Below are 17,393 nucleotides of genomic sequence, written 5' to 3'. Positions count from 1 at the left end.
TATAAATTTGTTATCAATGATTAGCATTCATTGTTTTGTTGGTAGCATGTTGTATATATTGTCTGTATACTTAGAGTATATTTAAATAACTTTTTTGGTTGTAGGTTGAACATTAGTCAAGAAATGTTAATTAATGTTTTATTTTGAGTTATAGATTCAATTACTCTATATTATTATTGTTTGCTTATCAAAATTATTATGAATAAAACTGTTCGGTTAAAACTAAATTTTTTGAATTTGTTCTTATGAAACTTTTTTCTTATATATACATATAGTTTTCAAACAAGTACCTTATTAAATTTATTTGCTACATTGTATTTAAGTAAATCTAAATAGTTGTTAATTGTATAGTTACACAATTATTGTTTACATTTAATCAGATAAAGATTTAATAATGTACCTGTTTGAAAACTGTTTTTTGTCGAGTAATTTTTAATAGCAGAAATTTTTATATATTTGTAAGTCATAGAAACAGTTGAAATAATTAATATCTTTTAAAAATCATATTAAGTGTTTTAGAAAATGTAGTACATAAATTAATATTTTAAATAAGTTTGTTGCATATTAATACGAAGTTCATAAGTTAGACTTAAAATGTAAAACGCACCTTTCTACAGAAGTCTTAGAAACTGTCCAAAAATATTAACAGCTTACTTTTTTATTGCTTGAATAGTTTTTAATTTCGTAGATTTTCACGTAAACTGCTTTATATTTAACAAAATAAAGAAAAATATTTTTTAAAAATCTTCTTTTAACATGTAAGTGATATAAGTTTTTAAACAAAAAAAAGTTTTTTACAGCTGTTATTTGTGTTCATGTAGTTGTATAAAAAGTTGATGGCCTTTGTTAAACTAAACTTTTTTAGTCTTTAAATATTTTTGATATACGTTTGCAAAAAAAGTTTTAAAACAAGCTGTGTAAATTGTTTTAAAGTTTGTTATCATTTATTTTTATAAAAATATATTTAAATTAGCTGTAATTTAAAAGAAAATATTGTCTACTACTTAAACGGTCATAAAACAAAAACAGTCCCTTTAATTAAATAAATAGTAAACTAAACAAAACTAGTTTTGTTTGTATAAGGTTATGTTGTTTACTAAGTAACTATTTGTTTTTGATGTTTATATTCTTTTTTAATATATTTATTGGTAAAGTTTTAATTTACTTGGTTTCTGTTATTAGTGTTTTTTGTTAGTCTAGTGAAAATAATAAATTAGTAAAGCCTGTGGTAGTAGTTTTTAATGCCTTGAAGTTTGAAAAACAACAGTACTACTACTTGGCAAAACATTTTTTTTAATATTTAGAGTAGCAAACTAAATTAGTGTTTCATGGCTCTGCTGTATTGGTTTTGTATACTACGTATAACGTTTTAAAATTAAACGTGTCGAATCAAAAAATATTTTGTTATTTAAGATAAAGTAAAATATTTTTGTTTTAAATGTTATTACTATTAGTATTGTTAATGTTAGTAATGTTATTATTTTATAAGTTAATATCATTATTATTACCATGTATATTTATTTTTGGTACTACTACTATTGTTATTACGATTATTGTTATTTTTTATTTGTTTGTTCGTTTATTAATTTAAAAGAAATATTTACCGTTACTAAAGGTTTTGTTAAAAAGACTAGCTACTTTGGTCAGTATACCAGTTAATCTTTAATTCTTTTGAAAGCTCAGGCTTACTTACGCTAGACTTAAGTTGTGTAAGCAAGGTTGAGCCGCTCTTTTAAAAGTTAGAAAAAACTTCTTTAACTTTTGTTTTATATATTTTTTATTTAAAAGTATTATTTCGACTTCAACTTTAAAATTTAATTTTTTTTTCTAGGCAGGTAATTAAGTACTTTGTTATTTTAAAACTTTGACTTAAATTTTGATAGATGCTTCTTTTTCTGTAAATTTTTTCCAGTAAGCTTACAGTCTCAAGATGCTTGTCATGCCCAAATTTTTACTTAAAACGTACGAATTTAATAAATTTTAGCACAATATTAATTATTTTTATGTTCTGAGACTTAATTTTATAACATATGTTGTCTAGTTTGTTTTACTTAAGTATCTTAAGTATAGTTCTTATTGTAAACATTGTTTTTCTAGATAAAAATCAACTAATGTAGTTAAGTTAATAGGTTGTTAGATCTTGTGTTTGTGACTATTATTTAAAACTAAAAAAGTAATAGTTTTAGATCTAATTTACTCTTGAATTAGAGTTAACTACTAGTTTAAAAACATACTTTAATGTATTATCTATGCGAAAAATAAATTGAACAGGAAAACATACTATTTACTTTTCAAATTGTTTACTGTCGTTGTAAATAATTAACAAAGTTATTATTCAAAAGTAGAACTTATAGTTTTCTAGTTTGTAAAAACAGAATATTTTAATTGAAAAGTAGACTGTTTATTTTTGAAGTGTTTGAAATATTTAAAACTTTTTAGGATTTAGTTTTATACAGGTATTAGAGTTTATAACGCACTTAACGCTTAGTGTTTTATAAGCGCAAAACTATTTGTATTAAATTAAAAGATTATATTTTTATACTTCCATTTCTTTTATAGCTGTAGGAAACATTGAAACTTCAAATTAAATGAACTTTAAAAAACATTTCTACTAGAGTTTTTTATTTTCGTTTGTGTTTACCAAAGTAAATTTGTTTTCAATGTTTTTTAAAGAATCACTTGTTACTTAGCTTATTTGTTTTAATCGTTAAAAAATATTAGTATTTTATTTTTAATTAAACAAATAAACTAGGTAGCATGTATTCTACAAAAAAAAGAATTAAATTTTGGATATCTAATATTAGCATCAGTGCTTTTTTAATGTTTAAAGACTGTTACAAAAATTAATAAAACCTAAAAAATTGTTTATTATATTTTTTACTTTATGAACTTCCTAGATATACAGCAATAGTTACTAGGTAATGTACTTTTCAATGTTAATTCTTTTACCCCTTTTTTTTCTTACCTTTACCTCCTAATTTTTTATCAATTACCTCATCCTTGAGTTTAAAAAAAATCTAGCTCTTTGGTGCTAACAGAGTAGAATCTAAACAAATTAAAAAATTAAGATTTTTGAATTTTTGAACGATCACTGTATAAATATTTTTCAAAGTATTTGTAAATATTGTTGTCAAATTTTTGTGAAGGCAGCATAGTTTTATATAGTTTTAACATTTATTACAGAATAAATTTAAGTACTTTTAAATTAAATGGACCGAGCAGGTAACTACTCATTACAAAATATAAAATCTTCGTCTGGAGGAAGTATTAGAAAATCTTTAAATAAAATTATTAGAAATAAAAAGCATAGCAATAGTAATGCTAACAATAGGCTATCTCTGCCGTCTTGTAATGATGTAATAAAGTATGACCTTCCTTCCCCTGGAGCGTTGGAAAGAGCAGGTAGTATGACGTCGTTGTATTTTGAAAGGGAGGTTGATTTAAAACTTATAAAAGAAAGTGAAGTAGTTCATCACAATGACAATGTGTTACGCAGGGAAGAAGATCATTTTTTGTTTAATAAAACTGTTTCTAACAAAACAATTTCTGAAGTTAATGCTCTTGATAGTACGTCTACTTCAGACTGCATTAACAATACAGTAGTTACTAATAACAAAGGTTGCAGTAATGTAGAAGATAATATTAAAGATGAAGATGTTTTTACCCCTTTAAATTCTGTTCCACTTATTTACGCTTCACCAACAAACAGCCCTAACACACAGAGAAAATTAGCAAGAGCTTATGCAGTCAAGGGGCTATCAAAAAATAGTATAATTAATAAAAGCAAACTCTCCAGAGAAAGATCGCAGCCAGTCATAAGGAGAAAAAATAATAAGGTTCAGTTGATAATTATCGATCTGTATAAAAAGATTTATGAAAATAGTTATATTTAAATATGAAAATAATCTTTTTACATTATTTTTAAGTATGAGCTACCTCAAAAAGTAAAAAGGCTTTTAGAATGAATTAACATAGGTTTGATCATACCAATTCGATCATCAGACCACAAGTCATGATAAGACGTTTGTAGTTTGATGACTGCAAGTAGAAATTAAGAACTATAAAACAAACTGCTTATAAAAAACCTTAAAAAGCAGTTAACAAAAAATAGTAATATTGATTGTTTTTATAAACAATTTGTAAACTTAGTCACTATAAATTTTTAAAAACTTATATTTTACAACTAAGTTTTAAAACAAACAGAAATTTATTATTCAAATTTTGTTAATCTTAGTTCTTTTTGAATAAGAATCGCAGTTCGACAATCTGTTCAGTGGTGAATCTTTTTAATTGTCAGAATTTGTAATAATTATTTTTCAATATAAGAGTGTTTAGCTTGAATTGATTCCTTTGTTAAGTCTGTTTTAAGCATATATTTAAATATTACATCACAAAAAGTGTGTTTATTTATTTATTTCTTAAAGTCACTGTAACACTAAAAAGTTTTTAAAATATCATGTACATTTTGTTTTTCTATCAATAAAAAAAATTGTAGAGACAAATATCAAATTCTGAGGGAACTTTGACAAGTCGAGCAATAAATGGAAGATCTGGGAAGCGGGGTAGTTCAGACAATATTGTCAGTTGTAGTGATACCGTAGCCCCTGAATTAAATGTTAGTTTTTACATAATTATTAGTTGTTTCTAACTGTATAGGTTTTGTGTCAAAATAATTTTAATTTTTTTTCAATAATCTCAATGAAATTGCTTAAAAATTTATATTTCTATAGGTAACATAAATAAAATAAAAAAAACTTTAAGTTTAATTTAAGTAAGACCGCATTAATTTGTCTACATATATTTTAAGATACACAACTTATTACTACAGTTACAAGTCTACAATAATTGGATACTAAATAAGTTAAGTCTTTTTTGCCTTTATTATAAGATCTGTTTTTTATGATTACAAGCTGTACTTGTCGATGGTTATATTTAATTTTAGGTTATAAGTATTGTTTATGAGTATTAAAAAAATAACTTAAAAAGTGCTCTCATTTACTAAAAAAAATTTTTTCAATGTAGTTATTATAAAAGTAAAGTTTTATGTCAGCTAAGCTTAGTTTTTCAAAATGAATATTAAACTAAAATGTTATTAAATATACACTCTTATTGTTAGTGACTTCTAAATTACTTAACTTCATATATATTTACAGTTAGTTTATGATAATAATGTAAAAATAATATATAACAATATCACTTTCAATACAAATTTAATGATAAAAACAATCAAGTTTTAGCATGTTTGAATTGCTTGCATACCTTTAAAATTCTTTCAAAATTGTCCATTTCAACTAGTTTTTCATTATCAAAAATTGACATAACTATGTGTTCTTAGATGTTTAAAGAAAAAAACAAAACTGTTATTTTTATTCTATAATTTATAATTAAAATAACACAGTGTACTTTTACACTTTAGTAAAATTTCCCATTTAAATTGTTAAATATATTTATTAACAAGATTGTTCTATTAAAGCTATATTAAATTACAAAGTTACACTGCACAACGTATTTTCAAGACTACCAAGCTACGAAAATTAAACAAAATATGTACTAAAAAAATTGTTAATTTAGTTTTAATTTAATCTTTGTACTTTTACAGTAGTATTATTAACATTGTTACTTTGAATTTGTAGTTACAATGTTTTATGATTTATTTATATATTGATAAATATTGTAATAAAAAAACAAAATTTTTACATGTTTCATATACATGCTGTTGAATGTAATCATCAGAAAAACTTTTTTAGTCTGAATTTAGCTCCAATTTTTTTTGGAGCACTGTTGACCAAAACTTAACATAAAAAATATTTTTTTTATATATTGATATACGCTTAATTATAAATCACTCTATTGTTTTATTTTTTATCTTTTTAGCTTAAAGATCTGTTCTAAGGTGAAAGTTTATATATGATATAGTTTCAATAGAAAAGGCTTAAACTGGTATATTCTTGAATTAACTGATTCATCTGCTAACATCACTTATCTATCCTAATTAAGTAATATATTTAGTACTTTAAAAATTTTTTGAAAACTACAAAATTATAATATTTTTAGATTTTATAAATAGTATTAGTACACTTTTAGAATTGTGACTTAACCTCGTTAAAGTAGTAAAAAAAAGTAATCAAATATTTTCATGATTTCTTTTTAAAGGTTTTTTTTACTATGGTTTGTGTATGATGAGATAAGCTGACTCTTTTTTTTTTATACTTTCAGCTTACAATCTCTCAATTTTGAGGTTTAAAATATTTTTTACTATAAAATTTAACTACGTTTATATTTCCGGAAAACGTGAACAAGATTAATAGTATTTATACATCAAGAAAAAACTAAATTGTTGATTAAGTTTTACATTTTTAGAAACTATGTTACCGTTTTTAAAATTTTGTTTTTTTAAATACATGTGAGTTACTCAATTCCGTTTCAACATTTTAAGACAGGTAACCTGGTATTTTTAGTTTAGGAAGTATATGCATATGTTGACTTTTTTTCTTGTAACTTTGTTAATTATGAAAAAAAACATTTATGTTTGATAAAAAATACATATATATTAGTATACTGATTATTGTTTAATATAGTGTTTATCGTTTTTTTGTACACTGAGGAAAATAAAAAATATATATTTAGTAATTTGTGTGATAAAAATAATCTTCTTTTCATTTGTGTGAAGCATTTTAAGTTTAAAACTCATAATACAGTAGTTAAAATATTTTTATGTAATAATTAACTAGTAAATCTATAGTGTAGCTTAATTATTTTACATTGTTAACAAAAACAGTTTTGCTTGTTTTTGAAATGCTTATTTGAATATTTTTAAAGTTATTTATACAGTTAAACTTAAAATATTTTTATTTATTTAGCTGTAATAAAGTTTTAAACTTAATTTATTGAATTAGTTTTATTACTTTTTTTTGTATTATAGTAGTTTAAGTTTTGAACATTTAGTTTAGTTACCCATAAAACACATACAAATAAAATAGTTTTGTTTTAATTTGTTTAGAATTTCAAAGTTTTAAATAAAATAGGAATGAAAAATTTATATCTATACTTAAATGACAGTTTTTTTTTAGAATCAAGACTTTAATTTGTTTAAGTTTTTAATAACTTTAATAAAATTTTATAGTTTATTTAAAATAGTAAAAGAGTTGAAAAAAATATAACAGTTTAACAAAACGTAGTCGTTTATTTATTATATGAAAATATAGGTTATGTTTAAAAATAAAGTTTCAGTGAAATAAATACTATTCAGTGAAAATTTTTTCATTATGTACCTTACAATAAAAAAGCTTCTTAGCTGTTTCTTGAAGTATTTATAAACAACTATGTGTCTTCTTATTCTTATGTTTGACCTTTAATTTCATTTTTAAATATTTTATATATAGTCAGTGTCTTTTATTGTGGACATTAACTTAGTTTTTATTCCTGTAATTTCGTATTGTTTTAATTTTTTAACTAAAGGTATTTACCTTTTTTAAGAGTCGCTCAGTAATATGTTTATTTCTTTTTTACCTAATACAGTATTTAGAGTTCCTGAAATTGGACATTTTTCTTATTTGAGTTTTATTTTTTTTAGAAGTCTTTAGCTTGCATATTTTTACAAGCGTAATTCTTAGTAATACATTAGAAAATTTTATTATAAACTTTATATAAGTCAGTTATAAAAATGTTTCTTTTACTTAAAACCATTACACTTTTGTAGAGTTTGTTAGAATCGCATTCCATGAACATTCAAGAACAGAATACTTCAATACTTAACTTTGAAGACGATGAACTTATTGAAGAAGGAATAGCTGTTAGTTTTTTAAAATAATAAAAGTTGGGGGTTTGTTTTTGTAGTAAAATTGTAATTTCTTGCGTTTTAGTAGCGTACTTAAGGTTCAATATATTTTAATGTTTCAAGAGATTGTTGCCCAAACTTTAACTTCAATTAGATAAAATCGTATGTATTAGGACTGACGATAAGAGTTTTGTGTTTATGCATTTAATTTTTGTTATAAATACCTAAAACGAAATGTAATATAAATATTACTATGATGCAACAAACATTTCAGATCGTTTATTCAATGATTTAATACTTAAAAGAATAAATGAGTTTTTTGATGTTTATAGTTTTTTTTTCATAATTTTCATTGGGACAATTCTTTAAATAGTTTTTATTTTTATAACTAATTTAAATACTATCGAGTTTTAAATTTGTTTTGTGTTTTTAAGATCAAAGTAATTAACTGTGAACAGTTTTATCAAGTGAACTATCTTAACTCTTTTTTACTATTACTAATTTTTTTTTAAACACAAAGTTTAAATGTTTTTAAGATTTGGTTATGTTTGGTATGTTTTGATTTCACTTTGTTTCTAACCCTTGGCAGATTCACTAAAAAAAAGCTCAAAAAAAAAAACTTGTGCTTTATTTTATGATTTATTTCTGACTTATTTCACTAAAACCTTTCCCAGTTTTCGAAGTTGTTTCAGTTAAGGTGAACAAAGGTCTTTTTTATTTCCTATGATAATTATTGAACATAAAACTAAACAATTGTACATTAACTTATAAACTAAGACGAAGCATTAATTTAATGTCATTTTGATCAGAATATCACAAACGACTGACAGTCTTAAGCTACTTGAAACGATATGCCTTAATTAGTTTTTTTTGACAAGATATTTAAGATAAGTTTAATAACTGAGTTTCACTATCTTTTATATTTATAATAATTACTATATATTATACTTTAATTACATTTTAAGTCTTCAAAATTTTAAGTTTAAGTTTAACATCATAAACTTTTAGCATTATAGTTAATTTTGCAACAGGATCATGGACCTTATAACGAGTTAGAAGTATTGAAGAAAAAACCAGCACATTTTGCTGTATTCATAAACTATGTGCTTTCAGAAGTTGATAAAAGTGGATTGGTTAGCTTATTAACAGTTTCTTATATTTATTCAAAAGCTTTAACACCTTAAGCTACACAGTTAACTATTAAAAATAAATGTCTAAGTTTTTTTTTTTTAATTAAACTCAATAAAAATTAAGTGCTTGTTAATTAATTAGTCACACTTAACTTTACACTTAACAGTGACATTTAAATTTTGTTTTCCATTTAAAAATGTAATACAAACGAATCCCGTAATTTAAGTTATGAAAAACTTAAATGTTTTATGATTAGTCTATAAGTGGTGTTAAACTTTTTGAAAAGTTTGTTATATTTGCAAATGTTTTTGACAGTTACTGATGCTTACAGTAGATACATACAAAAATCTCAGCTCAACAAAAGATTTGCTGAAAAAAGCATCGGAAATTTACAAAAACTTTTTCTCCGTCGAATCTGTAAGTTTTTTAAATATAATAAATTACATTTAGATAGTTTGAGTACCGAGTCAGCTAAGTTTATATATAATTTATTTATTTAGAATTGTTTGCCACCTCGTAGTTAGCTCATAATGGCGTTCAAAAATAATAAAAAATAATTATAAGTATCTAGTTAGTGGATTAATTTAAATAGTTTATATAATATTTAGAAAAATATTAGAATTTTACATTAAGAATTCACGCTTTAAATTTAATAATATTTTTTCTAGACTTCTTAGATAATTATGTAGTTAATTAAAACCTGTTATAAAGGTTGTTAAAAAACCTGGATTTCTTGAAAAACCTGATATAACCTATAATTTGACAATTTAGGCATAAAAAACCTAGAATTTTAAACAACATTTACATGTAAAATTATGAAATTTTGATTGTATACAATATTTTTTATTAAACCCATTTAAAGTATCATTACATTATCTTTACAGTATTTTTATCCTATTAACACAGTTTTATACCTAAAATTTTATTTTTTACTAAAAATTAACAAAAAAACTTACTCTCAAAAACCTGGAAGAAATTAAGAAAACCTGAAATAAAGAACAAAATACTTTTTGCAACTCTGTGTTTAAAGTGAGTTTAAACTTGATAAAACTTAATCCAATCTTTTAAAATATAAAAAACTTTAATATTTCCGAAAAATCAATATTTTTTTACAAAAGTTTACAGGTGAAAATATCTAAAATGTAAGGCAAGTTTTCTTTTGATACTTTTATAATGAGTTTTTAAGATTTCAACTGATTTGAGCATCTAGATTGCTTTGTTTTAAGTTTCTCAAAAGCTTTTAATTTTTCAGAGGAATAAATAAAGTGCTAGTGTAAAATTATAGCTAGTATAGTAGTTACCGTGTATGTTCTTTTAGTAATTGTTAAACGATAAGTTTCTTTTTTTAAGAGAAACTAAAAAAATCATTATCTCTTCTTTAAAATTTCTCAATAAAACCTCAAAACACCTTTTTTTCTACCTCCGCAGTTAATTAACCCTCACATATAGTTTAAGTAAAGTGCATTATTTGATTTATATCATAAATAGGAACTATTGACAACTTATAAGAAACCTTTTTGATTCCACTACAAAGTCTAAATATAAAATTTAGTTTTAGCTGAGCAAACATAACTTATTTTTCCCTTTTTTATACTTAAATAAAATATAATTTTTTCAAAGATTAGTTTCTGTTCCTTCTTGAACCATAAAAAACACTCATATTCAGTTTTAGCCATAATAAAATTTGTATATGTTTACATCTTTAATTAGTTTTATTTTTAGTTGTTTTAAATTTTCACTACTGCATAGTATACTTAATTCAGTTTTTAAAACATGTAATTTTTTCAGATTTTTAAAGTGAATGTAGATGGAGCAATCGGAGAAAGTATAAGTTTGTAATGTGTTACTTACAATTATAAATTTTAATTATTTTCAATTATTTACACTAGTATTAAGTTTTATACTACTAAACTACAAACTAAGATCTTAAATTTTAATTATTTAATATTCTTAGTTACATTATTTTGCATGTTTAATTCTACTTACGGATTTGTTTACTTACAAATATTTTTAAAAAGTTAAGAAAAAATCGTTTTATAAACTTTACACTTTATTAACTTAATTAGTTTTTTATCTACCTATGTTAAAAAAAAAGTTTATAAAATAAATTAAATTGCATTTTTGCTCTAAAATCATATACTTGTGTGTGATTATGTATTTTTATCATTAAAAATTATTTTCTTATTTTTAATGAATTAACGATTAAACATAAGTTCAAAGGTATCTAGAGTGTAGATGCTTATGAAGAAGCTCATGCATGACAATATTTAGAAATATGAATTTAAATTTTTTTATATACGAAAACGTTTCGAGAGAGAATGACTAAAAAAGTTTTAAGATACTATAAAGCTTAATATAATGATTTTCAAAATTTTTAAGTATGGAGTCCTTAAGTTTTTTAAGTTTTGTTTTTGTTTATAGCTTTAACTTGTTACTTTTTCGTTTATATCTTTTTATTTATAAATAGTTCTGATATTGAATTACTATTTTATTTGATGTTATTTGTTTATAAGAATTTAGGTTAATAACAATTTAAAATCAACTTTTTTTGTTTTCAAAATGCAGTTCTTTAAAAACTTTAGTTAAAAAAAATATTAAAAAAGATTTATCATTAAATAAAAGAAAAGAAAGGCAGCAACCCTGCTTCCACAATCAAAACATGTATTTTAAAAAACAAAAACCACTAAATAATAACAGAAAATAACAATAAAATAAAACTAAAAACAAGAACGAATAAAGCAAAACATAAGTTTACTTGTACATAAGTTGTTTTTAAAATAGACTAACTAAATTTATTCAGTTTTTTTTTGAAACGTCATAATGTGTTTTTTTGATTCTTTAAAAAAATTTCTATGTATTTTATTTCGTTCTGAAGATATGTGTAAATCATTGAAACTGAGTAAAAGATACGAAATTTAGTTGTTTTTTTATATTATAAATAAAACATATACTATATATGTAAAATTAACAAAGTTTCTAATAAAAACTCATTATAATTGCTTGAAGTACTTTCAAATGCTTCGTTAGCAAGCAAGTAGAGTAATAACATGTTGATTTTTTTTTTGAAGTATAATGTTTTTTTATATTTAGCAATTAAGATAAAGACAATAAAATCACAAATAATAATTAACATACCAAAATGACAATTTGAAAACTTATATACAAAAAAATTTAATTAAGAAATGACTTAGTTAGATTTGTTTTTGTTGTAGTTTTTTAAACAAATTATTTTCTACGCAACGTTTTATTAAACTTCATATTTTAATTTAAATATATTGAATTTAAAGGCAGTTTTGCGAAGTACTTTAAAACTTTATGAAATGCTACAGTTCCATTCTTTAGAAACCTGTTGAAATTTTCTAACCTCGAAAACACATATCTCGAACAACATCCGACTTTTTTATCCTGAAATTTTAAGATGCAAAAAACTAACAATCTTTAAAACAGCTAAATTTTAAGCTCAACGTACCACACTCACAATAATTTTTTTAAACGCTTAAAGTACTAGTATATATTGTCGAATTATTATTATTTTTTATAGCAAACTTAAATTTTTATTTTTTTGAGTTTATTTATAACTTTTTATAGCTTTTAAACTATTTGTTATTATTCTATGTAGTTTTTTTAATTATGTAATAAGTTTTTAATAACATATTTTGGTTGTTTTAAATTTATTAATTATTTAGATAAACTGCTAATAAGTAAGAATCCTTCAGAAGAAGCGTTGAAATTTATGTTTGATCCTTCTGTACAAATTTGCACTGATGTAGTAAGTGTGTTTATATACCTTGTTTTATTTAAGTAAAAAAAAAACTTTTTTAATTTGGTTAACAGTTGTATTCTATTTAAAATACGTATAGTTCTACATATACAAGTTGCACAGAAGCACTTTGACAGTAGTCAATCAAAAAAAAAACCTAAATATATTTTATTATTGTTTATGTTTGGTTGTTATAATTGTTGTATTAATCTGCATAGTGTTAAATGTTTCATTAATTAAAGTTGTTGTTCAATTATATAACCATTTTAAAGAAAATTACAGTCCTTACTTTTAAAAATTACTTAGTGTAAAAGTATTTATAAATGAAGAATTCAGCTGGGTTTAATGAAAGGCTAAAACATAAACTATACAATGTTTCAGTAATTATAAATGCATTGTTTACACGAGTATAACCAAACTTGATCTATATTACTAATATCAGTTTATGATTTGTAATTATACATACTTATTTGACTTTTTAATACATCAGTTAATTTATTTATAAAAGTATTTATTAATTAATTTATTATTATGTACTATTTCACTATACCAGATTCGTCAGCAGCTGTCAAATTTTCGTTCAGTGCGTGAGAAAGGATTGGCACACATGTACGGCGACACTTATCTTCCACTACATAAATTGGACACTATTATGAGAGCTGTAGATGAAATTACAAACAAAAAGCTAAACTCGTTGCTTATTGAAAAAGATAATGCTTTGAAGATGCTTAAGTTTGTTTTAAATTTATGGTTGAAGCTTTTATTTTCTCTAAAAATATAGGCTTCTTTACCTGGAATTTTATTTAAAATGTAATGGTTGGAAAGCTTGATCATTAGAAATTGTTAATAACTTTTAATTTTAAAACTTAAGAATATTTTGTCTAATACACATGGTCTCTAATTTAATATTTCAGTGTTATAGTTTTATCTTAAGTTAAAAGTAAATAAATTAACGTTTTGCAAATTCATTAGAAAATGTTTTAAATTAATTTAAAACTTTGAAGTTATAACTCTTGTATTAAACTTGAAAATATTCTAGTTAGGTATATAATAAAGTAATTTTAAAATGTTACATAAAAAATGCAACTAAATACACATGTCATCTATTTGTTTAAGTTCTATTTATCACACCTTTAAACAAGTTAAATCATCATTATGATTTTGTAGGAATTCAACTATTATAAAAAAGTTTAAACAGTAACGCATCTTTTGAAAGAAAATGTTTAAAGTTGTTACAATAATACACTTTGTTCTTTATAGTTTTTTTTATTAGATTGTTAAAATTTTTGAAGTAATCTGACTTTTTAAATTAATTATTTAAAAATATAAGAATCATTTACTTTTCAATGACATTTGAACTGCCCATTTTTAGTATACAATATAGAAAACGGATAAATTAAACCAAGGGGTGTTGAGGACCATCAAGAACCAAGAACTTTTTTTTGATACTTTGAAATGCAATTTCTAACAGCTTCGTCAAAATACATAAAAACTAAATATTTGGCTACAAGAAATAACTATACATATTACATACAATATATAAGTTGTAATTTTTTAGTTAATATCTTCGTAATTTTATATGAGTAATTTGGGATATGTACAGCTTTGTAAAAATTAAGGTCTGATTGTATTAAATAAATTATGGTTCTGGTGTTTACCTATTTGCTTTAATTTTTTTAATGTATTAAAGTCAGCTACTTTAAAGAGTTTTTTGGATGTAACCTCATCTTTCTTAATTTTAAGGGCTGCTCCAGAAAATGGAAAGTCACCAGAAGCTATTAAAATTCAAATAGAAAGAATGTAAGTACTAATTATATATGTATTTTAAATACTTCGTTTGAAATAAATCCAATTTGTATAATGTATTTTCAATTTCTTAGTTAGTATTTAAGTACTATTAGTACTTGAGCACATTATACTTGTTTTCAATTTTTTACAATTTTCTAACAGATCATTAATGCAAGATGTAATAAAAACCTACGCAGAAATTAATGGATATAAGAAAAAAAAGACAGTTGACAGGATACAATCAATATTTACAAGAGGACCGAAACCAAAGGTCCAATAGTTGTTTAAACAGTAAAAATTTTGTATCAATCTAACTAACAATAGATTAAATATCTATACTTAAATTTAAAAAAAAGATTATTGGATATTGTTAAAAAGTTTAAATTAAAGTGTTAGTAATATGAATAGGTATTTAGTTGGTAGCAAATATAAAATAAACAAACAAAATAATGAGTACAACATTTATAAGTTAATTATATTAAGAAATATTTGTTGAAAAATTTATTCAGTAGCTGATTTTCACATTTTGTTTGTATAAGAATCACAGTTTAAAACTGTTCTAGGTGAAACTCAGTAACTTAATAAATTGTTCAATAAATATTTTAAATACATAAAAAAAATCTTTAACTTGAATTGATCCTTTGCTTTGTTCAACCTATTTCAATATTATATATAAATTTATTATAAAAACAAATTATACAGTAATCTTCCTTTATTCTACCAACATATGTTTCTGTGTGTCAACGAATCAACACACTTCAACTGGATTGTTAATAGGAAAGATAACTAAATCAAAATTTAGTTATTTTTGTTTTTGATTTAGTTATCTTTCCTATTAACAACCCAGTTGAAGTGTGTTGATTCGTTGACACACAGAAACATATGTTGGTAGAATAAAGGAAGATTACTGTATAATTTGTTTTATTTATATTCCAGTGAAGTTACTTTACTAGGATCTTTTATTAGCAAACAATTAAAACTATATTTTGAACAGTTAAATTTATTATAAAAACAAATTATATAGTAATCTTCCTTTATTGTACCAACATATGTTTCTGTGTGTTAACGAATCAACACACTTCAACTGGGTTGTTAATCGAAAGATATACATAATAATAAAATAACACAAAAAATAGGTGGTTTTTTTTAATAAGAATTTTATTTTTCAAAATTAAAAAAATTCCTGCATTCAATATTTTTTAAATTTAATAATACACTTTCTGTGAAAATTTGAAGAAGATTGCTTAAAAAATGAAGGAGGAGATAGATTTTTAGTGAAATGGTCTTTTTTTCGCGTTTTTAGTTTGCGCCTTCCATTAGGAACCTATTGAGGTCACCGACTTTGACTGCTCATATCTCAAAAAATACTTTGAATTTTTTCAAACGGTTAAAAATGTTTGATAGCTCTGATAAAACTCTATAAAATAAGATCAACTTGTAAAAATCAAGGTGGACACCCCTATGCCCTTAATTTATGTTATAATTAGCATTTTCTAAAATAAAAATAAGTTAACGAACGTCATTTGAAAAATATTTTTTAGCTAAATAAGTATATCTGATTTGACTTGTGATTCAACAGGTAAAAACCTATAAAATTTGTATATATTTTACAAAAAAGTTCTTTAACATATTTAAATTTTAAATAAACTCAACTGTCCAAAAGAATTAAGAAACTTGGCTACATTTATCCATCATACTATTAGGTTACTGATAAACAAAGAAAGCCAACTGGAGCTTCAAATAGTCAAGAACTTACAAGTGATGACAAAAAGAAAAAATTCTTCTCTAATACTAGATCAGGTATGTTGATTTAAAACTTTAATTTTAAAGATTTGTTTTAAAATCTCAAAGCTAGTTACATTTTAAAAATCTATTTATTTGTAGTTGAAAAAACAAGTGTTTGTTTATCAGCATGACTAAGCATGATTCTCATTAACTTTAAAACTTATACTTTTATAGTTAGCATGTAAGGTTTTTGCACAATTTTCTTTTTTTATTAACATTTGAGTTTGCTTATTCATTATGAAATATTTATTAAAAACATAGTAACGACAAAATATGTATATGAAAAAATACATGAAATACTTTATGATCTCAGTATTTTCCTAATATAATTTTAAATTAAAAATTTAACTTTAAATTTTTTATTCTAATTAAGATTATTATGTCTTTTGAACAACAAAGTTTTTAACCTTTCAAACTTTAATTTCAGTTTGTGTAGTGTCCAATAAATTGTGTATTTAAATCAGTATAGAAAACATGTATTTAAATTATATACTTCGTTATTCTAGAACTTTTGCTAATGTATGCTTCTTAATGAATTAATATTCAATAACTCTAGTAGACTTACCGACATAATTATTATAAAAAACTATAATAGTATGTTTAAAATAAAGATATTCTAAAAAACTATTTTGAAAAAAATACAGCACTTGTTGGGTACTCTTATTATTGCTGCTTAAGCAAAGCAGTAAAACAATTTTAATATGTAAATTTATTGGACTACTAAGTAATTTTGGTTACACTTACTAAATAATGATAATATTTACAGTTTTACAAAATGTTTTAGATCAATCAAATTTATATACATGTAAGGTAATTATAAGTTTTAGTTTAAAGTATACTAGTTAATAGTTTATTTAAATAAATATATATAAACGTAAAATGTTAAAAAAATTTCATTATAATTTTATTGACAATAATTACGTTATTATTTTATTATACTCACTTAACTAAGTTGATGTGTATATAAATTAATTTTGTAGAGTATATTATCATCAAAATTTAATTATTATTTTTTCAACTAAATATGTGTATAATACGTAATAGCTAATTTTGAATAATGTTAAATAAAATTTTAAAAAAGATCTTTATCAAAAAATTTTTAAATATATGTAATAAATAAAGAAAAAGCCTTTAAAATTGAAAATTTTAAAT

The 17,393-nt window shown here is 22.6% G+C and overlaps 1 protein-coding gene across 4 annotated transcripts in view; it reads left to right on the top strand.

Annotated features, from left to right (window-relative positions):
- The window catches only part of LOC145849117 (rho guanine nucleotide exchange factor 11-like), a 57,314-nt gene that overhangs the window by 21,282 nt on the left and 18,639 nt on the right, over nucleotides 1–17,393 (top strand). For all 4 annotated transcript variants that reach the window (XM_082954208.1, XM_082954210.1, XM_082954206.1 and 1 more), the window contains exons 10-19: nucleotides 4,496–4,615; nucleotides 7,700–7,792; nucleotides 8,809–8,910; nucleotides 9,224–9,325; nucleotides 10,697–10,739; nucleotides 12,595–12,677; nucleotides 13,222–13,400; nucleotides 14,412–14,468; nucleotides 14,619–14,727; nucleotides 16,160–16,256. In XM_082954208.1, the coding sequence (XP_082810334.1) occupies nucleotides 4,496–4,615; nucleotides 7,700–7,792; nucleotides 8,809–8,910; nucleotides 9,224–9,325; nucleotides 10,697–10,739; nucleotides 12,595–12,677; nucleotides 13,222–13,400; nucleotides 14,412–14,468; nucleotides 14,619–14,727; nucleotides 16,160–16,256 (985 nt within the window). The remainder of the gene's footprint in view (nucleotides 1–4,495; nucleotides 4,616–7,699; nucleotides 7,793–8,808; nucleotides 8,911–9,223; nucleotides 9,326–10,696; nucleotides 10,740–12,594; nucleotides 12,678–13,221; nucleotides 13,401–14,411; nucleotides 14,469–14,618; nucleotides 14,728–16,159; nucleotides 16,257–17,393) is intronic.

This window comes from Thalia democratica, chromosome 1 (genome assembly GCF_965202585.1).
Source record: "Thalia democratica chromosome 1, ktThaDemo2.hap1.1, whole genome shotgun sequence".
Classification (NCBI taxonomy): domain Eukaryota; kingdom Metazoa; phylum Chordata; class Thaliacea; order Salpida; family Salpidae; genus Thalia; species Thalia democratica.
Note: the sequence above shows the minus strand (reverse complement) of the source record. Positions and strands in the feature narration are given on the sequence as shown.